Source organism: Tenrec ecaudatus, chromosome 7 (genome assembly GCF_050624435.1).
Source record: "Tenrec ecaudatus isolate mTenEca1 chromosome 7, mTenEca1.hap1, whole genome shotgun sequence".
In the NCBI taxonomy this organism is placed as follows: Eukaryota; Metazoa; Chordata; class Mammalia; order Afrosoricida; family Tenrecidae; genus Tenrec; species Tenrec ecaudatus.
This window is the reverse complement of record NC_134536.1, coordinates 10,367,805-10,395,721: the sequence shown is the minus strand read 5'-3', so window position 1 is coordinate 10,395,721 and position 27,917 is coordinate 10,367,805. Positions and strand designations below refer to the sequence as shown.

At 55.4% G+C, this 27,917-nt stretch overlaps 1 protein-coding gene across 5 annotated transcripts in view; it reads left to right on the top strand.

Moving 5' to 3' along the window:
- Positions 1-27,022, top strand: part of ARID1B (AT-rich interaction domain 1B) — a 405,831-nt gene extending 378,809 nt beyond the window's left edge. For all 5 annotated transcript variants that reach the window (XM_075554341.1, XM_075554339.1, XM_075554340.1 and 2 more), the window contains 8 exons: positions 2,599-2,803; positions 9,583-9,721; positions 10,203-10,375; positions 14,908-15,058; positions 16,843-16,939; positions 18,203-18,986; positions 21,745-21,875; positions 23,837-27,022. In XM_075554341.1, the coding sequence (XP_075410456.1) occupies positions 2,599-2,803; positions 9,583-9,721; positions 10,203-10,375; positions 14,908-15,058; positions 16,843-16,939; positions 18,203-18,986; positions 21,745-21,875; positions 23,837-25,549 (3,393 nt within the window). In that variant the 3' untranslated portion in view covers positions 25,550-27,022. The remainder of the gene's footprint in view (positions 1-2,598; positions 2,804-9,582; positions 9,722-10,202; positions 10,376-14,907; positions 15,059-16,842; positions 16,940-18,202; positions 18,987-21,744; positions 21,876-23,836) is intronic.
- Positions 27,023-27,917: the final 895 nt, after the last annotated feature.

Sequence of the window (27,917 nt, the reverse complement as noted above, 5' to 3'; positions counted from 1 at the left end):
GCCGACCAGACCAGACCAGACCCCTGACTGCTGTAGAATTCTGCAGAATGGGCCCGGAGTTCAGAATAAATACTCCAGAAACATGTGTGGACTGACCGAGTTAAAGATCGGGGTTAAATATCAGTCTTGTTCACTCCCTTCAAAGAGTTAAGTCATACTTCCCAAACCAGACTCGCCAAGGGGGTGCAAAGGTCAGTGTTGGTGTTTTCCAGCAGGGTGGGACAGGAGAGGAGGATTTCAGGAGGCTGCCTATTCACGGCTGTGTGGTGCCCACACCTTCACATGTTTGAGGAGGGACAGAGCCCCTATTCCTAGCCTGCCGCAGGTGCCACCCAGTTCTGATGGTCGACTCGTGAGGTTGGCAGGGCATCCTGTGGGCTGAGCACTGTGCTTCACCCCTGCTAATGCCTTTTGTCTGTCCTTTCTGTCTGCCCGTAAGATGCTGGCGTCACTCGCTAGGTGCCAGGGACTCAGCAAATGGCAGAACGAGCCTCTAGTTATTAACCTCAAGGAACAGATGAGGAAACTATTGAGTAGGCATTAAGGCTCCTCCTGTGGTGACCCAGAGGCACTTTGGGGGCAGGGGGGTGCCAAGTGTGTTCCCCTCTGCTATAAAAAGTGTGCTCTTCTCCAGAAACAGATCACCCAAGAAGCAAGATAAGCACAGGCTTACTTGTGCTTACTTACTCATCTGCCATGAACAATTTCACCCCATCAGAGATGCTGCTGATGGGCCGGGCCGACCCCCACTCTCTGCCCCAAACCCACCGTACCTGCTCCCAGAATCAAAGCCCATTTTCAAACCCACAGTCGCCTGGCAGGCACGGGCTGGCTGGTGCCTGCGCACCACTCTTAACAAGCCGTGCCCCACGCTCCTTTTTCACCACACAAAGCGCAGGCGAGGAGTAGGCAGGCACAGTAAGCCGGGGCTTACCTTGCCGTTGGGGCCGCCATCACTGCCCTGCATGACCAGTCACTCCAAGGTCCAGTGAGACAGTGGGCTCAACTGGAGACCTTTGACCTTTTGGAAACCAAATTAATCTCTGCTTTGAATTGTGTGTTTCCAGTAACGGAGGGCATTTTGAATGAAATGGGGAGGAGATGAACTAATGCAGACTTTCATTTATTTAGTAGAACACATAATGTCCTGTGTGCCTCTGATGCTGGGGTTAGTGGGAAGAGGCCTATTGTTTCAGATTTGCAGTTATGCAAATGTCCACCGGATGGCAGCAGGCACATAAAGTGGGATACATATTTCCCACTGAAACCCCAGAGTGAAAAATGGGTTGGCACTATTTGTCCTGTGGATCATGAAAAGGTTACAAACACTCACAAACCAGACCCTTTCCCAGTAGTAAATGACCATTTCTGGGCCCAGGTAGAGCAACTATGCAGTCCAGTGGCCCCACTGTCCTGGGGCCTGAGGTTTTGAGGTTTTTTCCTTGCCTGACCCTCAAGTGGTCAGTCCCACTGGGAAGGTGAGATTTGCCAGGGGGACAGAAAAACACAAAACTGTCCCCGAGTTGACTCCAGCCCAACCTAACCCTGCGGCAAACCTTGTGGAACCTTAGAATGCGGACCACACTGGGTCAGCGGGATGGGCAGCCCTGCTGGCTGCGGGCGAGGGCTGGGCATGCGGCTGGTGGTGCAGTGGGGAGCGGGTGGGGCTGGCACAGCTGCCTCCTGTGCCCCATTGAGTCCTGAGTACATGGACCTGGAGGCCCTGAGGAGGAAATCCCCAATTCCAGTGTTTTACTAAAAACTACCGGTCCCCTTTTTGTGGGGGACACACACACAGCATCAATAGGCCGTGTGTCCCCAGGGTGTTTACAAATCTTCACCTTCCATTGGTGTAGTTCAGCCCCGCTTACCTGCCCCTAGAGGTCGCCCCAAGGTTGACTGACTGCGTGTTAGGTGTATGTAGCACTGCAGGCTCTGTCCTTCAGCCCGCTTTCTCCCTGGCTGGCTAAGCAGATACCCAGAGTCCTAGGTTGCAGGTGGCAAGAAGGGGTGCCAGGGGGCAAAGCCAGTGGCCCCCAGAGAGCCTGTCAGCAGGCATGACCCAGCATGGGTAGCTTCCAGAGTCAGGCCAAGGCCTGGTTAGACTTGACTCAAGCCACATGCCCCCACCTCCGCTGATGCACCCAGGCCCCCCGAGGGGAGCACTGAGCCGGGAGCTGCAGGCTCGCCTCCGTGGTGCTCACGCTGTCTGAGGGACACATGGGTTATCCATCCTATGGATATACTTGCACACAGCTGCTGCTGCTGCTGTTTCTACTTCTCAGGTTCATTGGCGGCCTGGTGGCTTTTCACTAGAGGCGGGGCTGTGAGGGAGCAGGGCTCCGGTTGGCTCTGAGGTGAAGGGCGGGCACGCGGGCAGACATTCCCACCAGCACAACCTTTATTTCGCAATCAGTAGGCTCCTTAGTGTACCTCAGCCTATAAATGCCATCTGGACACTGCCGTTGTTAAAAGAGGCAAACGGAAATACACAAAGCTCAACCCAGACACTAAGCGCTTGTTTTTCCTGCCTCTTGACCTACACCATGCCACTTTGCAGCAAACCAATGATCCTGCCATTTTGTCCCCCCTGGCCAGGTGAATAAAAACAAGAAGTGGCGTGAGCTGGCAACCAACCTCAACGTTGGCACTTCCAGCAGCGCCGCCAGCTCCCTGAAGAAGCAGTACATCCAGTACCTGTTTGCCTTCGAGTGCAAGATCGAGAGAGGGGAAGAGCCCCCACCGGAGGTCTTCAGCACTGGGGACACCAAGAAGCAGCCCAAGCTCCAGCCACCCTCTCCTGGTGAGTGAGGGGGACTTCAGCTGCCAGGGAGGCCATCCCCCACGTGGTGCTCAGCTCTGGAGCTTTGAGAGGAAGGGCTTCATGATGGGTTGTTTTGATTTTTTTTTAAATTATTGTTCATTTAATTGACCCCACATCAACAGAAGTTAGAGAGTACCCCAAGGGACACGGCCACTTCTGGTCAGCACCTGAAAGGCACCGCTCCCAAGCAACGTGGGAAGTCTAGGCTTGTCCCTGGATCCCACGTGCAGAGTTTGGAAACAGCCCCTCTGACTCTGGGAAGCAAGGGCCCCTCTAAGATCTGTGCTGTGAGCCAAGACCAGCCCTGTCTCGGTCGGGGACACGGGTTTGCCCCGGGAACAGCCACGCCTGAGCCCGGCTGGGTTTCACGTTCTCCCCCTGGGAATTCCGCATGCTGGCGACAGATGTCCCCATAGCACCCTGTTTCTAAAGCCGGTCACCGTGTCGTCAATTGCAGCTCCAGGAGGCCGCTCCGCGCGTGTCCGAGCAGGACCGTGCTGCCCAGGGTTTGCAATGGCTGCTTCGTCAACAGTGCATTGCCAATCTCTAGTCATGGGCACCCCCAGGGGCTCTAGTTCTGACTCCTTGGCATCAGCAGCTGTCAGGATACTGCCGCCACAGTGATCCTGGCATTTACACCAGCCCTGCCAAACGCCCCACGCCCGTCCTCTCCCGCGCTCTCCGCTCGGGGGGCCTGCCCTCCTCTCCTCCACCATTCAGGGTTTCAGCTGGGGCATGGCAAAGCCTCTGCATATGCTGCGCGTCTAGGGAAATGTGTGTGTCCCTGCCTCTTCGGGGACTTCCCTCTAGTCACCTCCCGTCTCCCGCCGTCGCTATTACAGAGGCCACTTCCGACCTGTGGTCCCTGTGCTTTCGCCATGTGTCTCCTGATGTGGAGCAGGTGGCAGTCCGGGCCATTTACACATACACACACACACACAACTGTGGGGTCCCAGGGCTAAGCGCTCAGAGCTGATGCTCCTGGACCATCCCAACGTGCCAGGTGCTCCCCGTAGGGCCAGGTCCTTGTCGCTCAGCAGCCCTGGGACACAAACGGAGGCACGGGGCGTCTCGTTTCACAGAAGCTGTGTGGGGGCCCGGCATTGACAGTGACTCTCTTCCAGCGGTATGTGTGGACCCGCTTCTGTCTCTGGGTCCCAATTGGGTGGTTCTCACAGTGCTTCAAACTTGCCCACACCCAATCGGCACGCTTTGACCGTGGAGTCCCCAGCATGAGCACGACCTTTGTGTACACTGGCCCCCAGGAGCTGCCGTGACTTGGTTGATTGGAACGCTCACTTGATTGCGGTGGCCCCTGCACTGCCTCCGCGGTCAGCCTGACCCGGGGGCTGCCCTCGATGCGTACCCAGTGTGGAGCCCGGCTGCCGCCATCATCTGCCTGTGTGGCACGCCCCTGTGGCACGGGAACGCGTGCATGTGCGGGCTGCCCTGAGAGGGTCGACTCGCCGTCTCCTCCCGTGTGAGTGCTTCTCCGGCCCAGTGAGCACTAGCAGTCGCTAAACCTAGGGCCAGTGCCCACCTGGTAGAATGGCCCGTCTCTAGCCCCCATGCTTAACCCTCCCCGGTTACGGAGCACCCACCCCCACCCTTCCAAAAACGTGAAGCCTAATACGGAAATGTTCGCAGCATTAGAAGACTCCTACAGCAAAAAGCCAGCTGCCCAGGCGCCATTCTGAAACTCCTTTTCCAGAATAAGACTCCCAACGTGGGTTTGATCGGCCTGGGCTGCACCTCCGTGTGGAGAACTGCTCCGTCCAGAAGCCGCAGCTGCCTCGCTGAGGTGCGGACACCCTAGAGGGCACGGCACGGGCCTGCTCGCCCACCTGTCAACTTTCCCTTTCCCTCCCCCTCTCCTTAAACTGCCCTGTGTCCGCCAGCGTTGCCGTTTCCACGGCCCGAAAGAGCTGGGTTGCCGGTGATCTGCTCTTCCGGGTCTTCCATCCGGTGCCGAGTCCAGTGGTGATCGTCAGAGTTGACTAGAGAAACAAATGCATAGATGCTTGTCTGTGGAGAAGAAAGAGCTTTGTACGCGAAAGCAATTGGATTTGGAGAAAAGAGCCCCGCCCAGTCCAGATTAGGTCCGTAAGGCCAGTATTAGCCCCTAAGCCCCAGACCAAGCTATAAAGTCCTCTTCAGACTCACGAAGCACACGGATTGACATGGAATGCAGGAAGACCACAGGCCAGGGGGTGGAAAGTCTTGTGGACCCAGTGGTGGTGGAAGCATCTCAGCGCTGGCGTGGGTCTCCGCATGACTCCTCCAGCTCCAGGGCTCTGGCTCCATCAGTGTAACTCCATGTGGCTTGTCAACAGGAATGTCTCACAGGAAGTCAAGCATACAGTGTTTGTGTCCCGCCTCCAGCGAGCTATTTGTCTCCCGAGCGCTTCCAAATGAGGTCATCAAGCTGCCACCTGATGGGCAGGCTAACCTCCACCCCTCACTCTTAATAGTCTCAAGTTGACACCACCCAACTAAAACAGGGAGTCATAGAAGTGAAGCCTCCTGTCTTCACCATGTTGTCTGCTCCACCAGCACACCTCACCAGCGGGCTCGCAGGGCCGACGGAAGTGTCTGAAGGGCAGAGGGCTGTTGGTCCTGTTGTCAAAGCAGGTTTCCACAGCCTCCGTGACTCCGGCCCTGCTCTGCTTCCACGGGGACCACCAGGAAAACATTGTTGTTCTCACAGAAGTGGGGGGATCGACCGCCAGCCACTCACTCGATACATCAGCGTCTTGTTTATTGCATTTTTTTTTCTCTTCATGGTGGCCAAAATGTCTGTAACAAAACATTTTGCTTTTCAACATTTTCCCGGGTTCTGTTCGGTGACGTTGATGACTTTGATCGTGTTGCACAACCTTCACCCTCACCGTGTCTAACTCACTCCATTACCCGCCACACTGGTGGGATGCCCTCAAAGCAGGGCTCCCCACGCCCCACCTGCTCCCGGTATGCAGTACACGATTGCTGAAAAGGTAATCGTCGGCAAACATCTGTGTTCCCTAGAAGTCAGTTTCCCTCCAGAGAACAGCATTAGACCTTACTCCTCACAGGCATGTACAAACCCGCTGAATTAAGAGTCCTAAGAAACATTCTAGATTTCGCTCAGAGTCTAGGAAACCATCCAGCCCTGTGACTCTCTTGTAAGATGAGCTGTGTCTTCCCACTTTGGGTTTGACGGTAAGTGGGTGAGGAAATGGTCAAGCATGAGACTACCGCCGAAGGCTGGTGTTCCGAGCAGCCCCGAGAGCCTCGGGCCTGATGGTCTGCTTCCACAGAAGTCCTTGAGAAGCCGTCGGAGCAGCATCCTGGGCCCATGGAGTCCCCAGGCGTCTGCTAAGCCATTCTCCTCAGCCGTCCAGATGGAACCTCCTCCAAGAAGACAAGACAAGCCCTTGTAGAACTAAAGCCTCCTGCTGTCTGTCCATGCACAGACAGAACTTTCCCCCGGGGGCACAGCCACCCACGCCACGCCCACTGCCCTCAGCACAGTCCCAGCTCCCAGCCACCCTGCAGGGCAGAGCGCACTGCTCCCAGCTTCCAGCTGTTAATCTGTATCTTTCTGTGGATGAGCAGCGGGTGGGCTCCCCCTGCTGACCTTGTAGTTAGCGCCCCAACGAGTAAATACCCCACCAGGACCCCTCCATGGACACACATGGTCAGCTCAGTTGTCGGAAGGCCATTGCTCAGGAGACCGCCCGATTAGGACAGGTGACTAGGCTGGCAGGTGGATTCAATGGCACCTGGTTTTATGTGTTTCAGTCTGGATCTAAAGTGAAATGTGGTGCACCTCGGAGCTGTGACACACACACACATACCCAACCACCCCCCCTTAGCCCCAGGTCACTCGCTCAGTCAGGAGTGTTCCCACGGCTCCCAGCCTTGGGGTGTAGTCTGCTGCTGTAGGGCCCGGGGAGGATCTCAGCACCATGAACCAACCAGACCCGGACCCCTGGGTGCCTGGGCAGCGGAGTGAACAAGCCTGGTGGGGGCGGGGGGGGGCATTCAGTTAGTAACTGCGACCGAAAGCCCATCTGACGGCACATGACTTTCTGGTTTTCTGTGATGAACTGACGGGTCATGCCACAGAGCCTTTCTGGGATCCAACCAGAGCCACCTCTGTTTTCAGAGAAAGGAGATCGGGTTGTAACCAAGCTGCCTGGGGGCTAACCTCTAGCCTTGGGAGCCCAGGGACCTGCCTGCTGCCCATCTTCAGACCCATGCACCAGGTCCCAGCGGGTGAAACCTGCCTCCCAGCAAGACCCCTGGTGCCTGTCTGAAGCCTGCAAATGAGCTTAGCTTCCCACTGTTGCCTTTACAGCCAGTCTGTAGCTTCAGGCACAAGGCGGGGTTAATCCAGCAAGGACCAGTGCAGGGGATTTTCCCTGCAAGGAAAGAAATCATCTGTCTGCTGTAAAAGAGCGTCCTTTCCACACCCCTGTCTGGTAGCCAGCCTCCAGGGAGCAGGGCCCATGGGTGGGATCACTGGCAGGGTGGGATTGAGGAAGCCAGTAGTCTCCGCCATTAGGAATATCCTCCGCCCCCTGAGGCTGAAAAGGACACCCCTTTATTCTTTTATTGCCACCTGCTTTCAATACAGGTTGCCAGAGCTTTGCCCTCACCATGTTTGTATGCATGAGTCAGTGTGGTTTTCAAAGGGCCTTTGCCGGTCATCTCCCAGGCCTCTCTGAGGACGTCTCTAACTCACTCTGGGCCCTGGGGTGCTAGGACTCAGCTTGGTGGGCCTCCATTCCCCTATCTTGGCTCACAGAAGGACCTGAGTCTAGCTGAAGGCCTCTAGGTTGGGATGAGGTCCTGTCAGCGACTGCTCCTACTCACTCTGACCTGTGTCACCTCGTTTTACTCCAAGATCAAACCCCAGTCACGGGAACCGTGTGAAAGCGCGGCATGCTATTCCTCATGAGCCCAAACCAGACCCCCTGTGACAAAGTCGAACTGCCCCTGAGGGAGTCAGCGACGAGTCACAGGTCGGGAAGCCCCGTCTTTCTCCCAGGGAGCAACTCGGGGATTTCACTGCGCTGCCCAGTGTGATTGCAAACTCACCAAGGGCAGGGCTTTTTGTCTTGTCCATTTAATAGGCCGTCGTAGGCACCTATATGTTTAACTCATTAACCAATGAAACAGATACCCGGCAAAAACTTTCTATGGGTCAAGAGTTACGCTACTAACTGCAAGGTCAGCCATTTGAACCCACTGGCCGCTCTACAGAGACAAACCAGCCGGCCTGCTCCCATAAAGATGGACCATCTCGGAAGCCCACAGAGACCCGTCTGCTCTGTGCTGTCGGGTCACGGGGAGTCGAGGCAGGCAGGTGAATTGAATGTAAAACACAAACCCTTAGAAGGTGTTTTCTAGGTGTGTGGTTTTTTTTCTTCTCCTTAGCAATGGAGGTGAGCTTCATTTAAAAATTTCTGGATTTCCCAGTCCACAGAGAGAACAACATGGCTGGCCCCACTATGAGAAATGATGCCAATCAGTAACTAAGGGCGATACAGGGGACAGCACCGGAGACACAGTGTGGGAATTGCGCCTGACCTGATCCCACCACACCGAGGCAAATCACTGGGGGTGTGCAGCGGAACAGCAAGGGAATGGAGTGGCAAGGTCCCCAGGGAATGCTGAAAGTGGACTTTGGGGCCAGGGCGTGGTGCCCCAGCAGACTGGACTGGAAAACGCTCCTAAGGGCCAGCAAACGATCCCTGAACTAACTACAAGCTTTTCTCTTGTGAAAAGATAAATAAAACTTTCTGGATATCCACTTCAGTGTTGAAGACGAATCTCCCCCATGCACAGCTCGGTTTCTCCGTGTAACTTTAGTGGAAGGTCGGTCTTAGATCTCTGATGGTGACACGGGAGAGCATCCTTCTCCAGGCACAAGTCTCCTGACAGCGGCCCAAGTTTGGAAGACAAAGTCTCGCCACCCTTGCCTCGCAGGAGCGCTCTGGCCAGACATCTTCCGAGACGGACGTGGCTGCCCTTCCAGCCGTCCACAGTGCTCTCTGCGTGCTTCGTCGACACGTCGATCTTCGGTCTGTCTTATGCGGTGTCCTACTTGCCCGTGCATGTGAGGCGATTGAAAAGACCATGGCTTGGTATACCGGGCCCTGATGAGAAAAAGCGGGGCGTTTGTACTTCCGTGAAGTGTTTCAGCCATGGAACCTTCACCCCCCTCCGGGAAGTAGTTAGTTCTCCCCTGCCCTGTAGCATTGCTGCACGTCGGAGTCCCTGCTCGTGGTAGAGCATCTTCTCAGGGCCAGTACCCAGGAGAGCAAGCTCCGCCCCATCCAAAGGGAGACACAGTGTTTGGGTCACACATTAACAGCACCAGGACATCGGTTTCATTGAAGTGGGGAAGGAAAATGCCTTTGCTCACTTCGACTACACAAAGCCTTAGAAGTAACTAATACTGCTACATCTTTATCCGCAGCATATACACTGTGATTCTTACTCATAATGCTTTGCTTCAATGATTTTCTGTTGGATAAGTGATGGCCTGCTACCCTCCAGGTTGTTGGTTCAAACCCACCAACCTCTCTGCAGGAGAGAGCTGCGGGCATCTGCCCCAGTAAAAGGCCTGCAGCGTTGGAAACCCAAGCAGGGAGGCTGTGAGTCAGGTGGACTCCATGGCAGTGGGTTATTGGTGGGGTCTGTTTGTTTGTTTGCGTGCACATTCTCTCGATAACCTGCCCCCCTCTGTCCCCTCTTTTCTTGGTCATCAGCTAACTCAGGATCTTTGCAAGGCCCGCAGACCCCGCAGTCCACTGGCAGTAACTCCATGGCAGAGGTTCCAGGTGACCTGAAGCCGCCAACGCCAGCCTCCACCCCCCACGGACAGATGACCCCGATGCAGGGTGGGAGGTAGGCTAGCGCTCAGGGCTACGAGGTGCTGGGGGCGGTTTGGAGGGACTCCCTAGGGCAGTGGTTCTCAACCTGTGGGTCGTGACCCCTCTAGGGGTCGAATGATCCTTTCACAAGGATCGCCCAATTCATAACAGTACCAAAATAACAGTGATGAAGTAACAATGAAAATAATTTTATGATTCCAGGAACCCAAATGGAAGGCGAATTTTGCGAATGATGAGGGCAACGAATGTATAAGGGTGCTTTACTCAATTGATGTATGTATGGATTGTGATAAGTGTTGTATGAGCCCCAATAAAATGATTTATAGAAAAGAAAATTTTATGGTTGGGGGTCACCACAATACGAGGAACCTGTATTAAAGGGTGGCGGCATTAGGAAGTTTGAGAACCACTGCCCTAGTGCCTTGAGCCCTTGATGGGTCAGCGTTTGTGTTACAAACCCTACTGAGCTCGCTCTCTCCGCAATGTCCCTGCAGAAGCGGCACCATCAGCGTGCACGACCCCTTCTCGGACGCCAGTGAGTCGTCATTCCCCAAACGGAACTCCATGACCCCGAATGCCCCGTACCAGCCGGGCATGAGCGTGCCCGACATGATGGGCAGGATGCCCTACGAGCCCAACAAGGACCCCTTTGGGGGAATGAGAAAAGGTACTCGCCTGGGTCCCCGCCCCAGGCTCTCTCCCCTCTGCTAGCTCCCTCCGCCCCCGCACGCACGCACGCACACACACACACGGGCAGCCCCCCGGCCTTGGGGGGATTACGTGGCATCTCTGTGCCTCTGTTTTCTCATGTAGAAACTGGGGTGGGGCCATGGCCTGCTGACAGGGTGTGTGAGGAGTGAGTCCACACATGTGCCACGTCACAGGAGGGAGGCGGGGGACAGGATGAGCCCAGTGCTCCGTGTCTACAGCACCTGCAGACAGAGCCCCTCCCTCGTGCAGTTGTCCAGAGTCTCCTGGGGAGAAACGGGAGAAAATGAAGCCACCCATCCATCATGAGTGCTGTGATTGCAGAAGAAAGGGGACAGGTGGCAGCGGGATGGGTGGGGGGCAGCTGTTTGCCACGGGGAGACCACTAAGTGAGGGGCGGGGGCAGGTGTGGGCGAGCTGGTGCTGAGCGCCCTGGAGGATGAAGAGCAGGGGAGAGGGACCAGGGGGAGTTGGAGTTGACCCGAGGTCTTTGTGTCAGGAGAAATGGTGCACTCTCAAGAAGGTCTGGTTGGGGTCAGCGTGGGCTTGGGTGGCCTTGGAGAGGAGGTTCCCCGTGTGTGTGATGGAGGCAGAAACAACTGGGTGTGCTCCAGTGTAGTGGGGAGACAGAGCCACAGTGAGCCAGGGGCGAGGATGACCTGAGAGCCAGGTGGCAGCTGGGAAAGGAACAGGCAGCAGGGAATCCAGGAGCGGACCTGTGTGTGCAGGGGTGGAGTCGTCGGTGGCGTGTCCGTCTTGGGCGGAGCCCGGGATGGATGTAGCTCTGACGTCGTCGTCGCAGGGCTCAGCCTCACTGGAGGAGGTGTCCGCAGCACTGGGACGGAGAGGGAGGGAGCGGGAGTTTCTCACCCAAGTGGGAAATGTGCCCCAGGCGGTTGGGTGCCTCTGTGCACTGCCTGGCACCTACCAGCCCCGAGAGGGCACTGGGTTCTTCCACCCATTGACGGACGCGCAATGCTGCCGGGTCCCGCAAATCTGAGACTTGACAGGAATGTCACTGAAAAGCAATAGTTAAAAAATAGCGATGGTCTTTGTATGGAAGTATTCCTTCTGGGAGCTCTTAAATCGCAGTGCTTCTGTGGTATGCAGCTATTTGGGGCAGGTGAATTTATCGGTATTTTGTCCAGAGAGAGAATGTGTAATCGACCAATGGAAACAGGTGGCTAAGCTCAAAGATTTAACTACCTCACCCCCTCAGAAAGCTCGATGACCAAGCATTTTAATATTCTCCATTAAGATTGGGAGGGGGAAAAGGCTTTAAGCCTCTAATCTTTTCAGTGTAATTTTCATTGTTAGTACGGCAAAACCGTCTTTTCATATGTTGATTGGCATTTTAAAATTTCTTCTATCAACGCTTATCTTTCTTTCAACTTCCCTTCCCAAAGTTTGCCAGGTATCCTGAAAGACTTGTGGTGTTGTTGTTGTTGTCGTTGTTGCTGTTGTGTGCCATGGAATCCGTTCCAACCCATAGCAAGCCATCGGGGTCCCCAGCGTGCAGCTCTTTCTCAGAGCTTCTGTGGAGCACAGCTGGTAACATCAGATGCCTGCTTGGCGGTCAGTGAGCCCAGAACTGGAGTGTGTCCAGCGTCCGTTACTGAATGCTTGCATCAGTCTTTAAAGCATCAGAGACAGCACAAAATGTCAGCATCGCGGGGAACCCAAACTTTGGAGGCTGTGTTGGAGCTACTTCAGTGGAAAGACCCTCCCCAGCGACTGCCCCGAGGTCCTCTGTAAACAGTAAACCAGCGGTTCTCAACCTGGGGTCGCAACCCCTTTGGAGGTCGATCGACCCTTTCACAGTTGTCACCTAAGACCATCGGAAAACACGTTTCTGATGGTCTTAGGAAGCAAGACACCGCTCCTCTATCCGTCTCCTGGTGGGTCTGTCTACATGCAGACACGCCCACATGCGCGTACCCAGCGTGAAGACTGTTACCCAGGCTACGCCTTGGTTCCAGACAAAATTTCACTTATTTGTCATTAGAAATAGTGTTTCACAATATATAATGACAAACTGTTTTTGTGCTTACCGTATATACTCGAGTATAAGCTGACCTGAATATCAGCCGAGACACCTAATTTTACCACAAAAACTGCATTAAAAATGTGCTGGAAAACTCGGCTTATGCTCAACTATCTGTGATTATCACTAAGCTCTCCTTACGTTCCATTTGTAACAACGAAAATGCATCCTGCAAAAATCTATATGGACAGTAACCAGATTAATAATTACCTATGGCCTGGCAGGAGAAATTTGGGGGAAATGGAGAATTAATAATTAGAACAAGAAACAAAAAGAAATGTTCTCCGTGTGACTGAACTCAAACTATCGGATAGACGAATTAAAACTATCTGATAGATGTGAGGGAACTAGGCTGTTCAATTAGGCCCCTTCTTTCTGCCTGCCCGTTTTCACCTCCATAAAATAGAACTGGCCGGCCCAGCTGGCCCTCCCTCAGGCTGAGGAAGGAGAGGTGGGGACAGGTGTGGGAGCACATTGAAAACTCCCCAGGGTCAGCTCTGCTGCCGGCTCTTGTCCGCCACCCTCCCCGACCTTACCAGCCCCCAGAACTGTCCTGACTTGTGCCTTGTGTGTGGAGATGGTGGTGGTGGTGTGTGTCAGTTCGCACTGACGGGAAAGGCTTTCATTTTCCCACAGGCTCCTTTCTGGGCCTGACCCAGTTCCTTCAGCTCCGAACTGACCCGCATTCGCATTTCTGACCTAATTGGCTTTCTCCCGGGCCTGAAATAGGTGTGCACCGTCCCATCCTGAGCTATCCTTACTCCGCATTCACTTTCTGCACTCTAGTTTGGGTGGGTGGTTATGGTTCTTCCTCCTTCCTGTGAGGGCGGGGACTGGCTTGATAGACAGTATTTTGTTTCTTCCGCACAAGCACCCGTGACACGGGTGCCACGGACCTCCTGTAAGCCAAGGAGTGCAGGTCGGCCCCCGTCAGTCGTGTGCGCGGCGCATTACTGCCTGTCGGCTCCACGTGAACTCGGCAGCTTCAAACAGCAGCGGTTGGTTCATCTTTGCTCAGAGCCTCCCAACCCTGGACTCAAGGAGCTGCCGGGGGCTGCAGTTCTCATCTGGGGCCCGGGATCCTCTTCCAAGCTCGTTCAGGTTGTTGACACATTTCAGTTCCTGGTTCCTTGCTGCCTGTCATCTGGGGCCGCTTTCAGCACCTGGAGGCGGCTGGCCCTTCCTGGCGGAAGGAGCTCCCTCCACAACAAGGTGGAACCAGGAGAATGTGCCCACCGTACCGCCTTTAACCTCCAGACCCAGGTTTCAGGGACACGTGCTTGAGTCAGGTCTACCCAAAGAATCTCCCTTTTGGTTATCCGCAGATCAACTGATTGGTAACTTTCTGAACCTCTTTTGCCGTGTACGGTGCATGATGGTGGGAGCAGCGTTCCATCAGCTGTAGGCTAGGTTCTTGAGCAAAGGAGGAGCGGGGAAGCCGAACGGCTCATACATTTGCAGAGCAGGCATCTTCTAAATCTGGGCAAGGTTCAAGCTTTGGGTCTGATATTCAGCTGGAGACTTCTCCTGACTTGCATCGCATTGCTGCACCTACATCGGTGGGGAAATTGTGGCTGCCGATGACTCCCAGGGTAGGTAGGAAATAGGGCAGGCCACTGGCTCAAGTCTAAAGAACCAGAGGAGGCCGGAGGACAAAGCAGATGCAGACTCCAGACCCAGTGAAAGCAAGCAAGCTTTCCACAGTGTCCACTTACGGTAGAAGCAAGCCACACCCTTGAGGAAACTTCCTTTCAATTGATTGGAACTGCGTCGCATCGAGTTGATTCCGACTCCCAGCGACCCCCACGGGACAGGGTAGCACTGCCACCAGGGCTCCACCTGGCCCGGCCAAGTTGACACAAAGCCTCACCCATCACCCCACATGTTCTGCCCACACTCAGAGGAAAAGGGGCCCATCCCAGACAGACCGCATTTTGGCGGAGGTTTGTGGCCGTCCTGCGCCAAGCAAGTGCACCCGCCCGCGCTTCCAACAGTGTGTTCTCAGGTGGTCACGTGTTGCTCACTCACACACAATCCTGCCATCTTTCTCATGATGCTGTGTACCGCACACTAAAGAGACATTAGTGTCATGTGGACGCAGCTGTCAGATCGACACTGGGAAACAGAAATACACGTGGGGCTCGCACTTCCCCTGCTTGTGATGATCCAGAGCCCCGCCTGCAAGCTCCCCGAGCGCCACCTGTGTGCCTGGGGGGGAGGGAGAGAGGGGAGGGGTATCCTGGAAATCACCGGGCCTTCATAGAACTCTGTCCACTGTCCTGAGCCCAGGATGCATGTAGCGTTCTCTGCCAGAGTCAGGATTTGGCACCATTTTATAAAACAACAGAAATAACCAGAAAGACTCTTTGTGTCTTTTGACTTGAAATTGCTTAATTTTACTGAGATTTGTTTGTTTGTTTGTCGTCCCCCCCTTCCAAATGCCACAGTGCCTGGAAGCAGTGAGCCCTTCATGGCGCAAGGACAGGCGGCCAACAGCAGCATGCAGGACATGTACAGCCAGAGTCCTGCGGGAGCCATGTCCAGCCTGGGCATGGGCCAGCGGCAGCAGTTTCCCTACGGGGCCAGTTACGACCGGAGGTGAGTGGGCTTGGGAGCAGGGGAGGGCGGACTGGGAATTCTGTGCCCTTCCCACACGGCCCTGAGCCTGTGCCGGCATGCCCTCGGGCACTCAGGAGCAGGGGCCTCGAAGCCAGTGACAGACTTGTCCCCATGAGAGACGTCTTCCCTCGGGCCCACATGCTTCTTGTTCTGTGAACGTCCAAGACCTCTCAGATGTGCGTGACGATCAGCCGCTCCCGAGGGGTGACCTGGGCCTGGCTTTCTCAGCAACCGTGCCTGTGAACACGCGGGCGGGGACACACGGTCCACCTCCTCAGCTCCCGGGGGTGACAAGTTGGCAAGAAGGCCGAGGCTTCGGCTGGGTCCCTGGGACGTCAGCGTGTCCTGCAGCAGGCCCCTCGGGACACTGCTTCCGGTCACGCAGACCATGATGCTTCCTGCAGGCACCCCTCCCCTTTTTGGAGGGTGGGGGGACGCTTAGAAGCATAGCCTTTTATCTGATATTGGCGGGTTGGTTCTTTGGTTGTTTAGGTTGTTGTTGTTGTTTTTAAGGAAAGTAAAGCCGGAGGCACACGAGAAGCCTCCTTCCGTGTGGTCACGCGTGGCGGGCCTGGCACGGGGTTGAGTTTGGTGCCGACTCCTGCCTCAGCCAGTGTCCTGCAGGGGGCCTCAATCAAGCCCTTCCAGGCTGGCTCAGAGGGAGGGAATGGTTAAGAAGGATGTTTCATTGGCTTAACACAAAGGGAACCAAACCTTTGAAAATTCACTGCTGTGCCAAGCAAGGTGTCTTTCTAGCAGCTTCCTCGAGCCCCGTTTTGAGAGTGCATAACCACTACACACTCAAGGCGAGCTGCTACCTCCTAAAAGGAAGCCTGGTGGCACCTGGTGGTGGAGTGTCGGCAGTTCAAACCCACCAGCCTCTCCACAGGAGGAGAGTGAGGCTGCCCGCTTCCTCCCCTCAATATTTCATCTCAAAACCGTAAGGGGCAGTTCCTCTCTGTCCTACTGGGTCACCATGAGTGGGAAGCAGTGTCACCACAGCGGGTCTGGTGGGGTTTCCTAGCGACCCGGAGCTCCAGGTGGTCCCCACAGTTACCGTGCCAAACTGCTAATCAAAACCTCGGTGAGGCCAGCCTACCCAGAGCACCTCAGAAGAAAGAGCCGGCCGTCTGCTAACAGTCAGGCCCTGAAAACCCCTGCCCAGCACAGTTGGTTCTCTCTCTCTCTCTTTCCTCTCCTCTCCTCTCCTCTCCTCTCCTCTCCTCTCCCCTCCCCTCCCCTCCCCTCCCCTCCCCTCCCCTCCCCTCCCCTCCCCTCCCCTCTCCTCTCCACGAGCCAGTCAGCACAGGTGCTCAGTGACTTTTGTGCCGGGTGCAATGAGAGGGCTTCTTTGAGGTGCCCCAGTGGGATCCAGGGCGGGAGTGCCTTGGCGTCCGCGTGCACTGACCCGCCCGGTTGAGTGGTCCGATGCTTCTCCTGTAAACTCAGATGGCCAGACTGGGCCCCTGCCTCAAAGGCAGGCTCTGACGCTTGTTTGCAGGTTGGCCGCCTGCTCGACCGGTCTGTCCCAGCTCCTATGAAGCAGCCGCGCAAACCCTGGGCCTGGCCGCGTGCCTTCTGCTGGGCGTTCCCAGGGGCTGGAATGAGCACGCCTGCCGCTCAGAGCATCTCACTTGGGAACGGCGTGTGGTGGGGGAGACAGAGTTGTCCTGGCGTGTGGCGCTCCCAGAAATGGGCAGCTGGTCTCTGGGCCTGCCCGGAGCTTGACATCACACCAGTTTACTTTGAATGCCCCATTCCAGGCATGAACCATACGGGCAGCAGTACCCGGGCCAAGGCCCTCCCTCAGGACAACCCCCATATGGAGGCCACCAGCCTGGCCTGTATCCGCAGCAACCGGTGAGTCGCTCAGGGCATTGGAGGCGTCAGCCAGTCTTGCCCCAATGGGGAGGTGGTGCGAGAGCCCCACAGACATGGCGCGGCGCCCACGGGGCATTTGGGGTCGGTGTGCTTCAGGCCAGAAAGGGTTCTTAGAGTTCAGAGGTCGGCCAGTGGAACATCGCTCACGAGCTCAGCTTCCTGAAACGCGTGACATGTCACCAGCAGCCTGGCAGTTCTCTGCCTTCGTCCCTGTGGGCAATCACCAGCCCCAGCTCGGTTGAGCTTAACCCTGCGTCTGGCGGGCGGGCTGCCCGAGTCGCACCTGTCTGGAAGAAGACATGTAGAAGAAGCAACATAAAATGCACTAGGCTGCTAGCCAAAGTTACCTGGCTTTTTTTTTTTTAATAATGATAAACCTCCACGTGGGCATAGTTTGACCTTGGCCGACACACGCGGGTACGTGTGGGATGGCTCACCGAAAAGGATGGCATGCTAGTCCAGCCCAGAGCCCCCTGGGAGAAACGGGCGGCCGATGTGCTTCTTGAAGCCCCTGTGGGGCGCTGCTCTGCCCCGACACGCACGCACACAGTCACCGTGTGTCACAGCTGATGCCGTGGCTCCCGGTGTACAGTGGCTTTGTGCACGATTGCTTTGTCCCCAACTAACAAGGCCAAATGTATTTTCCGTTCCCGCTGGGAGAGCAGGGTCTGAGCATAGCTTTTGGGCACCGAGGACCTGCTTATTCTTAACAGCTTGCCCAGGGCCCTCTGGCAAGTGGGTTCTTTGTTGTTGTTGATTCTAGTGAGTTGTTTTTGTTTTTTGTGTTTTAACCACAAGGGAGGTTAAAAACATTTCATTTCACTGGAGGGCTAATTTAACTGACTTGACAGGAGCTTGACAGGAGAGGCATTAAACCAGGGTGGCCGCGCCTCCCAGAGTACATGCTGGTGCCCAGGGTGGTACACCCAGCCGTCCTCCCCACAAGCTGGAGCCAGGCCTGAGCGAGTCTGACTTGGACCCGCTGGACTTGGGGAAGGGGCGTCCCTAGAATACTGTGTGTCAGGGACACTGCCCAGTCTGAGGAGCCAAACGCATTCCCACAGGCCTCCTGAGGCTTGGTCCCTTCCCTCCAGTCACACAAGGTTGCTGTCCCAGCCCCTGCAGCCAGGGGTGGGGGGACTCTGGGTCCCCAGGGCACCCACTTGGTCCCTCATTTCCCCACCCCCACCCGGCTTCCCCAAGGTGCGTGATCAGTGCGTGATGGGTCTCTCTGGGTTTCAGAACTACAAGCGCCACATGGACGGCATGTACGGGCCGCCAGCCAAGCGCCACGAGGGCGACGTGTACAGCATGCAGTACGGCGGCCAGCAGCACGAGCTGTACGGCCAGTACGGAGGCTCCTACTCGGGCCCGGACCGCAGGCCCCTGCAGGCCCAGTACCCGTACCCCTACAACCGTGAGCGGCTGCAGGCGCCCGGGCAGATGCAGCCACACGGGCTCCCGCCGCAGATGCTGGGGGGGCCCCTGCAGGCGGCCTCCAGCGAGGGCCCCCAGCAGCCCGTGTGGGCGGCGCGCAACGATATGCCTTATCCCTACCAGACCCGGCAGGGCCCCGGCGGCCCGGCCCAGGCGCCCCCCTACCCCGGCGTGAGCCGCACCGAGGAGATGCTGGTGCCCGACCAGCGGATCAATCACGAGAGCCAGTGGCCTTCCCATGTCAGCCAGCGTCAGCCTTACATGCCGTCGTCAGCCTCCATGCAACCCCTCACGAGGCCCCCGCAGCCCTCCTACCAGACGCCGCCATCACTGCCAAACCACAGCTCCAGGGCGCCCAGCCCCGCGTCCTTCCAGCGCTCCCTGGAGAACCGCATGTCGCCCAGCAAGTCCCCCTTCCTGCCCTCCATGAAGATGCAGAAGGTCATGCCCTCGGGGCCCTCCTCCCAGGTGGCCGGCCCACCGCCCCAGCCACCCCCCATCCGGAGGGAGATCACCTTTCCTCCCGGCTCGGTGGAAGCATCGCAGCCCGTCTTGAAGCAGAGGCGGAAGATTACCTCAAAAGACATTGGTAAGTCAGCTGCCCATCTCCTCGCTCCTCTGAGGGGATCCAGGGAGAGGTGTCCCCTTTTCATCTTGCATTGCTGTTGGGTACCAGGGAGTTATTGGACCCCACACACAAGAGAACCCTGCCCGCCCCTGCGCCATCCTCAACAACTGCTCCCATGCCCGAGCCCAGGGTGGCAGCCTCCGCGTCAGTCCACCTCCTTGAGTGCCTTCCTCTTCCGCTGCCCCTCCAGAGGACTGGAGAACTCTGCCCTGAGCGGTTTCCCACTCAGAGCCCCCCTTTGGGTGGAGTGGAACTGCCTCTGTGGGTTTCTGAGCCTCATCTTTTTCCCACAGAGCGGCTGGTGGTTTCAAACTGTTGACCTTATCACTCCACCACCAGAGCTCCTTAGGTTAGTCCCACTCATCTCACTGGAAACCACTAGTGTGTATGAAGAAGCATCCAGCCTCGTGTGGATGTTAGGTGGGTGACAGACGCTCTCTGAGCGCTGTGGGCGGGGTTTAAGGAGCTGTCATAGGTGCTGAACGGAGGAGGACTGGCCTGAGGAAATGTAGAGCTAGTGAATCCGTATCGCACATTACGAGTCGGGGCATGGAACTGTTTCAGTCGATGCTAACTAATGTTGAGTATCTATCTATGGAAACAGTGTGGGAGCGGGGGTGCTGTCTGGTCTGTGCCAGGAAGCAGGGGTCAGACATGACTTCAGCCTCCACCCCACAGCATGCAACTTCTTGGCCGGGTTCTATTATTTGCTGCATTGGCCTCAAACAGCCAGTGCTTACGATCAGGGGCGTCTGTTAGAGGTGACCACAGTCAGGATCAGTGAACATAACATACAGTCCTGGATCCCCAGCAACCCCTCCTGTCAGTAGCCAAGTCTCTCTGGTTCTCAGCCTCTCAGCCACATGGTCCATGGCCTCTGCTTCCCTGTCCTGTTCTCTGCCACATAGCCCATCGTCTCAGGGCTGCTCCTCTGTTGGGCTTCTTGGTTGCCTTTTGGGGCCTCTGGCTTCTTTGCTCTGTCCTATGGTCTCTGTGCCACAGTCTTTGGGGTCTCCGGTCCCGGCCTCTGCCACTTCAGACAGAGTTCTGGAGCGTTTTCTTCTGATGGACTCCACATTTCTCGCTGCGGTTCAGCTTCTGAGATGGCTCTTACACACAGAGGAGCGGCTCTGAAGGAGGGCTGGGTTTGTCTTTCAGGGACCACACCCCCGCGGAAACCAGGGCCGAGACTTGGTTCCCACCCTTGTTACTAACCTCAGACTCAATCCCGCCTCAGTCTTGGTCCGTTACCATAGCAGAGAATCCCTTCCAAAATGAGATGACAGGGTCCAGAAGGATAACACGTCACATTAGGAATTAAGGCTTTGAGGGCTATCTTAATTGCATCATCCTACTGGAATGTCTAATACTAATTAGGGGTTTAGGATAGTGGAAGGCACGCAAGTTGCCCACATGATTTCTGTGGTATTTTTAACACGGTAAAGGGGAGCCCCAGCAGTGGAGTGGCTGCACATTGGGCTGCTCCCACAAGGTCAGCACTTTGAACCACCAGCCACTCAGAGAGAAAAGCAAAGCTTTCTACTCCCATAAAAAGGGAGTCTCAGAAGCCAACAGGGGTTGGTAGTTCTACCCCACGATGAGTTGGAATCAACTCAGTGACAGTGAGTTTGGTTTTTGAGTTTTAACACAGCCACAGAAATGATAGAGCTCAAATGCATAAAGAGACATGTTTGAAATGCTCCAAGTCACCTGGTTTAAAATCATTTGCAGTGGTTAGGAAATTAAGATACTTTCAGTCACTGGATGTAATTAATATCCAGAGTAAGGAGATAGACATGTGGATATGGATGTGTGTGAGCGCATGCTTCTTTAACGACATAGTAGTTAAAAATTTTTAATGACTTGGTGCTTGCTATATCACTTTTAGTCTCTAGCCCCGAGAAATGTATATCCCTAATTTTACAAAGAAAAAAGGAGCGCCCGCAGTCCCAGCCCCCACCCCTCACTGCGCTCCCCTTCCGGTGGGCCTCCCTACACCATGACGGTCTGACGGCACTGCTGCTGCCTCCGCCCTTGTGACACCTCACACCCACCTGCAGTGCAGATCCACGATGAGCCTGTTCTCTGGGGCCCGCCTTAGGAACCCTGGAAAAGCATGTCATCATCTTGCTTTCTTCAAGATCAGGAACCGGAGCGGGGCTGGGGAGTAGGCAGTCCAACCCTTCCACATCCAGTGCGTGGGCTTAGACTGAGGGAGGGTCCGAAAAGCATGACTTGCCAAGGGGCGGGTGGATGGCTCTCACCGCTTGCCGTGGGGCAGGCCCCAGATGTGGAGGGGGCCGCATGGGACAGTCCAGGAGGTGCTTGATTGGAAGTTAAACTTGGCCTACGCTCTGTTTTTGCCAACCCTCCACAGACAGATGCCACTTTGGGGGGGTCGATTCAGTGGCTCGAATCTCTGATGACCTCACCGCAGATTCTCTTAGATGGCAACAGAGAAAGCCGAAGATGAGCAAAGCCATTGTGTTCACCAGCCCACAGCTGGAAGCACTTAGGGCCCAGGTTTAACCAACAAGGGGCCGATTTAAACATCAGGTCATGCACTCCACGGAAAACCTAGGAAGCAGCCTGCTGAACTCTCACGCAGTCTTTCACTTCTCCCAACACTCCGAACAAAATGAGCATTGCTCTGGCCTCTTCCCTGTCTTCTGTCCGTGCAAGGCATGGAGCTGATGCTAACTTGTGTTCCTGCTTTCAGTAACTCCTGAGGCCTGGCGCGTGATGATGTCCCTCAAATCGGGGCTCCTGGCCGAGAGCACTTGGGCTCTGGACACGATTAATATTCTCCTGTATGATGACAGCACGGTCGCCACCTTCAATCTCTCCCAGGTAAGTCAGCCCCAGCCCAACTAAGGACCACAGCCTAAGTTAGCCCTCACTGACGCAGCCAATACATTCAGCGCTGTGCTGGTCAAAAACCAGCTGTCCGTAGACGGGGGCAAGCCCCACACAAGTGCTGGTCAGGTTCCGGCTCCAATTTGGAAATGGTTTGTTCCAAACACAGTGTGTGTCAACGTGTCTTCTGCCATCAGTGGGCGGCCCCAGACAAATTCTCTCAGAAATGTTCTCGCCTCTGTCTCGTTAGGGTCCCTTCCCAGGAACGGTGTAGCCACGACACAGTGGCAGTTAAATTCAAGGCAGAGAGCTCAGCTCCGCAACGATGGCAACTGTTTTTGGGGGGACTCAAAGGGGGCCATCTTTGATAGCTTTTCTTGGACGCAGACATGGATGGGGGCTTACTCAGAAGGAAGTTTTTTGTTGTGCTTTGTTTACTTACGGAAAACCACACTGGAAAGGGGAAAAGATAGAAAAGACAGCCAAGGCTGTTCTGTGAGTATTTCCACAGGAATGTACTTTACCCCACACCCCCTCAGGGCCTGGCCTTGGCCTTTCTGACTCCTAAGTTCCCCAAACTCGAAGAACATCAAGAAGGAACGAGCAGGGTGCCCAGACTGCCATTTGGACATGGCAGACATTGAAGAGCGCAGAATTCTTCAGGGAAGGCCAGCGAGCTGGCAGCTCGGTCTTCAGAAGGGCTGAGAACTAGGCGGAGCGTGTGTCAGCCCCTCAAAACCAGTGGTCATCTCACAGCCCCTACCCCTCTGTGCCTCTCTCCCAAGTACCCTGAAGCGGTCGTTGCAAAGCCAAGTACTTCTTCATGCACTTGAACCCTCTTGTGCTCCGAGCTGGGCTTGGAGGAGCTGTCCACATAGCAGCTGAGAGAGAGCCGGCCCGCCCGGTCAAGGAGGGCCGCGGTAAAGCAGCTGCGGACAGGGCGCCTCCCTCCCGCTTCGGAACAGCCCGCGCCTCCACAGCTGAGGGCAGGGGAGCCAGAAAACCTCATTTCCGCGCTCGGTGGAAATGAGACCAGGCTCTTCCATTTCCTCTCCCTTCTCTTTGTTTCCGTCCTCACGGTAGCCCAGAAAGGCCATTTTTTCAGTCACTGGGCAGTATATTTAATAAGGTCATAAACATTGCAGGAAGCCCATGTTCGCGGGGAGCTGTGCCTACTCATTCGTTCTCGGCCCTAAACACGGCGGTGGTTGGACTGAGAATGGGGGCCAGGGGGTCACGCTGCGCTGTCTCCTCTGATACAAACGGCTGATTCTCTGAGGCTCAGCCAGAGCCGTGCGCAACCGAGGCACAAAGTCGTGCCCTCCCTGTGACGCATCCTGATTCATTTATCAGGGACCAAATCGATTCGCTTGTAATTTCCCACAGTGATGAGCCACTAAGGTTGCCCGAATGGGCGTCCCTAAAAGATACGTGGAGAACAAAAAAGAGGGTAACCTACGGCACCTGAGGCAAATAACAGTAAAACCCTGGATAAAAGCCCGAAACGCCCTGGCAAGACTCACTTTGTGTGAAAAGAGTCCATAAATCTCACCCACCCACCCCCCTTCTAGCAACCAGTGTCCTGTCCCATGTGGACAGGGGGGTGGAGAGGCCACCAACAGCCACCAGAGAGGCTCCCTGGGTTAGCGCAGACCCACAAACCGCAGGGTGCTAGCCGACAGCCCAAGCGGGCCCTTGCCCTGCCACCTGCCGAGGCCCCATCTTATCTTGCCCGCATCTCCTTCCGGGTGGTGCATTCGAGCCGTCCACCCTGGGACTGTAGGAGAGGGGACCTCGGCCAAGAAGTGTGCTGTGGGGGGGTATGTCCCAGGGTGAAGGCAGGGCAGACTGTCCACATGGAGGCCTGAAGGGTCTGAAAAAGGAGGGCAGGCCTTCAGCCCCCACCCGAGTCCTGACTGCGAGTCTGTTCTTGTTTGTCACCCCCCCTCCTCTAGTTGTCGGGGTTCCTTGAGCTTCTGGTGGAGTACTTCAGAAAATGCCTCATCGACATCTTCGGAATTCTCATGGAGTACGAGGTGGGAGACCCCAGCCAAAAAGCCCTGGGGCACGCGCGGAGAGGGGAGGGCTCGCCCCCCGCCGAGGCGACAGGGGCAGAGGAGGAGGAGGCCACCGCCGCCCTGGGGATGGACGACGACGAGGAGGACGAGGAGGAGGAGGAGGACGGCGAGGAGGACGGCGAGAAGGCGGAGGAGGACCAGAGCGGTTCGGCGCTCGCCTCCCCCGCGGAGACGCCCAAGCAGGCGAGCAAGTTCGACCGGCTGCCCATCAAGGTGGTCAAGAAGAACCGCCTGTTCGTGGTGGACCGCTCGGACCGGCTGGGCCGCGCGCAGGAGTTCAGCAGCGGCCTCCTGCACTGGCAGCTGGGCGGCGGCGACACCACGGAGCACATCCAGACGCACTTCGAGAGCAAGCTGGAGATCCCGCCGCGCCGGCGCCCGCCGCCCGCCCCGGCAGGTGCCAAGAGGGCGCCCGACGCGCCGGGCGCCGCGGACGAGCCGCCTGAGAAGCGCTTCCTCGCCACCATCGACGACGTGCTGTCGGCGCGGCCGGGGGCGCTGCCCGAGGACGCCGCGGCCAGCGGCGGCCAGGCCGACAGCAGCAAGCTCCCGTTGGGCATCCACCAGGCCAAGAGCCACCGCAGCATCAAGCTGCTGGAGGACGAGCCGCGCAGCCGCGACGAGGCGCCGCTGTGCACCATCGCGCACTGGCAGGACTCGCTGGCCAAGCGCTGCCTCTGCGTGTCCAACATCGTCCGCAGCTTGTCCTTCGTGCCTGGCAACGACGCCGAGATGTCCAAGCACCCGGGCCTGGTGCTGATCCTGGGGCAGCTGATCCTCCTGCACCACCAGCACCCCGAGCGCAAGCGGGCGCCGCAGACGTACGAGAAGGAGGACGACGAGGACAAAGGGGCGGCCTGCAGCAAGGACGAGTGGTGGTGGGACTGCCTCGAGGTGCTGCGGGACAACACGCTGGTCACGCTGGCCAACATTTCCGGGCAGCTGGACTTGTCCGCGTACACGGAGAGCATCTGCCTGCCCATCCTGGATGGCCTGCTGCACTGGATGGTGTGCCCCTCGGCAGAGGCGCAGGACCCCTTTCCCACCGTGGGGCCCAACTCGGTCTTGTCGCCTCAGAGACTTGTGCTGGAAACCCTCTGTAAACTCAGCATCCAGGACAACAACGTGGACCTCATCCTGGCCACGCCGCCCTTCAGCCGCCAGGAGAAATTCTATGCGACGTTAGTTAGGTACGTTGGGGACCGCAAGAACCCAGTCTGTCGAGAAATGTCCATGGCGCTCTTATCGAACCTCGCCCAAGGGGACGCGTTGGCGGCGCGGGCAATCGCTGTGCAGAAGGGAAGCATTGGGAACTTGATAAGCTTCCTGGAGGACGGGGTCACGATGGCCCAGTACCAGCAGAGCCAGCACGGCCTCCTGCACATGCAGACCCCGCCGCTAGAGCCCCCCAGCGTGGACATGATGTGCAGGGCGGCCAAGGCGCTGCTGGCCATGGCCAGGGTGGACGAGAACCGCTCCGAGTTCCTCTTGCACGAGGGCCGGCTGCTGGACATCTCGATATCGGCGGTCCTGAACTCCCTGGTGGCGTCTGTCGTCTGTGACGTACTCTTTCAGATCGGGCAGTTATGACACAAGTGAGAGGCAAGCACGTGTGGGTGGAGCTAGAGGGCCGCACAGCGCTGCCGCCTGCCTTCTGGCCTTCTCTGTCCAGCAGTAGGAAGAAGAAGGAGACGCAAGTCCTGCTCCTCTGCCCCCTTCACTATTTACCAATTGGGAATTAAAGAAATCATTCATTCGAACAGTTATTGAAATCAATATTTGCCATCTGTGTGTAAAAGTACATCTCTTTAAAACACACACACACACACACACACAATTTTTTTTTAACCAAAGTTGCTGTCTAATGCATTCAGAGGTCACTTTTGTTTCTCATAGAATTTCCTTTTGTAGTCGCTCTTTTTCCATGTCGTATTGCTTTTTTTATTTTTAAATTCTGAGGAAGCGAATTGACTCTAGAGAAAAATGTTGTGGTAACACGTGCTAAGGTGGGAAAACATTACCACATCGAGGCCAAAAGGGTGAACGATGATCCATTTCCTACATGTTTTATTTTTTTAAGATCAGGAAAAGAAACAACAACAGAACCCCTGTTATCCCATCACCCCCAGCTCTGTGCAATAGAAACTTAGAGAGATGTGGGGATCGGGCTCAAGGTCAGTCAGTCGTCAGACTATGAAATGACAGAACTGGTCTCTCCACAGGAAAATGGTTACATTAGGGCCAGGCGCAAAATCAAAGTCATTTTCTACGTTACCATTGAAAATCCGGGCCTGACCCTGACGCTCTGTGATCACCACCTGCTTCCTCACCACTCTAGCCCTGTCTGCTGTCTGTCGGCCGGCCTTCCACACGGCAGTTTTCACAATTCCTTTCATCATTTAAAAAACAAGATTTTTTTTTTACTGCCTATCGGCTGTGATGTATATAGAAGTTGTACATTGAACATACCCTCATTTTTTTTCTTTTTTCTTTCAGTACAGAGGTTTTTGTTTGTTTCTTTTTCAGGATGTGGTAACTACAAAGTGATGGTAGATTGAAATAATTTTTTATTTTTATTTTATATATTTTTTCATTAGGGCCATAGCTCCAAAAAGAAAAAGAAAAAAAAATAAAGAAAGAAAAAGAGGGAAAAAAGAAAAAAAAACACAAAACAAAAACACAAAAAATAGTAAAAAAGAAAGAGGGTAATGTACAAGTTTCTGTATGTATAAAGCCATGCTCTATCTCGGGAGAGCAGCTGGTCACAGTTTGCTTCATGGATCAAGGTGTGGAAGTGGTTGCATATACGGATCGATTTAGGAAATGGTTACCAGTACAGACAAAAGAAAAAGAAACAAAAAGGAAGAAACACAACTTCAAAGATTTTTCAGTGATGAAAACTCACATTTGTATTTCAAGATAATGTAGTTTAAAAAAAGAAGAAAAAAAAGAAAAAAAGTTGATGTAAATTCCTCCTTTTCCTCTGGCTTAATGAATATCATTTATTCAGTATAAAATCTTTATATGTTCCACGTTACGAATAAATGTACATTAAATCTTGTTAAGCACTGTGACGGCTGTTCTTGAATATTGTTCCAGTTTCCTTCCCGTGGTTTGTAGTGAACAAGTGGACCAAGGGTGGTCAGTAACGCAGGGACAGAGAGGAAATGACAGTGTGCTCATCGTCCCTCCTGTGAAGCTCTAAGGGTGGCAGGGACTGGCACAGGTCCCCTACTTTAGCTTGGGGAGCAGTGGTATAGTGTTCTCAAATTACTGAGCTAATTAGCCTGCCTTTGAAGCAATTAACTCCAAGGACACTGAAGTATGCGAGTTCTCAAACTACCAGCATGAGGGGGCTGCCAACCGTGCTGAGAAGCAGCCCCACCTCCAAGCACCGTAGCCCGCAAGCTAACAGCTGGCCCTTCGCTAAGCCTGTCTGCACCTGGAGCATGACCTCCCCCCTCTCCTCTGCACACCTCGAAGTAATTGTGCTCTTGCCTCCTCCACCTTGTGCACTATCTATCGTGCAGTGTTAAAAACACAAAGAGCAAAAAGCTGTTCTATCGCATGTGATGTCCATCGTGCAAAGTGAGTATTTCTGTTTCTGGGCATATTGATATTCTCATAGTTCATCCTGTCTGGCTACACAGTAGCTTTTAAATGCGTTTCGCAGGGACTGGGACTGTGGCACAATCGCATCTCTGGGCAACTGCTGCGTGGTCGCCTGTTAGCATGGCTCGCCCTGTCTACTCTGCTCTGCACCCTTCCCGTCAGAGTCGGTGCCACCAAGCCCCAGTCCTCTTGACATGCCAGCACGTTGGCTCACATTCCTCACAGGCAGAGAAGGGAGAGTTACACGGGGACACACGGTTCTAATCAGTGTGAACCAGGACATGCTGGTGTCACACGGAGAAGAAACAAATCCTGCACACCCCGACCCCCACCCATCTACCACCTC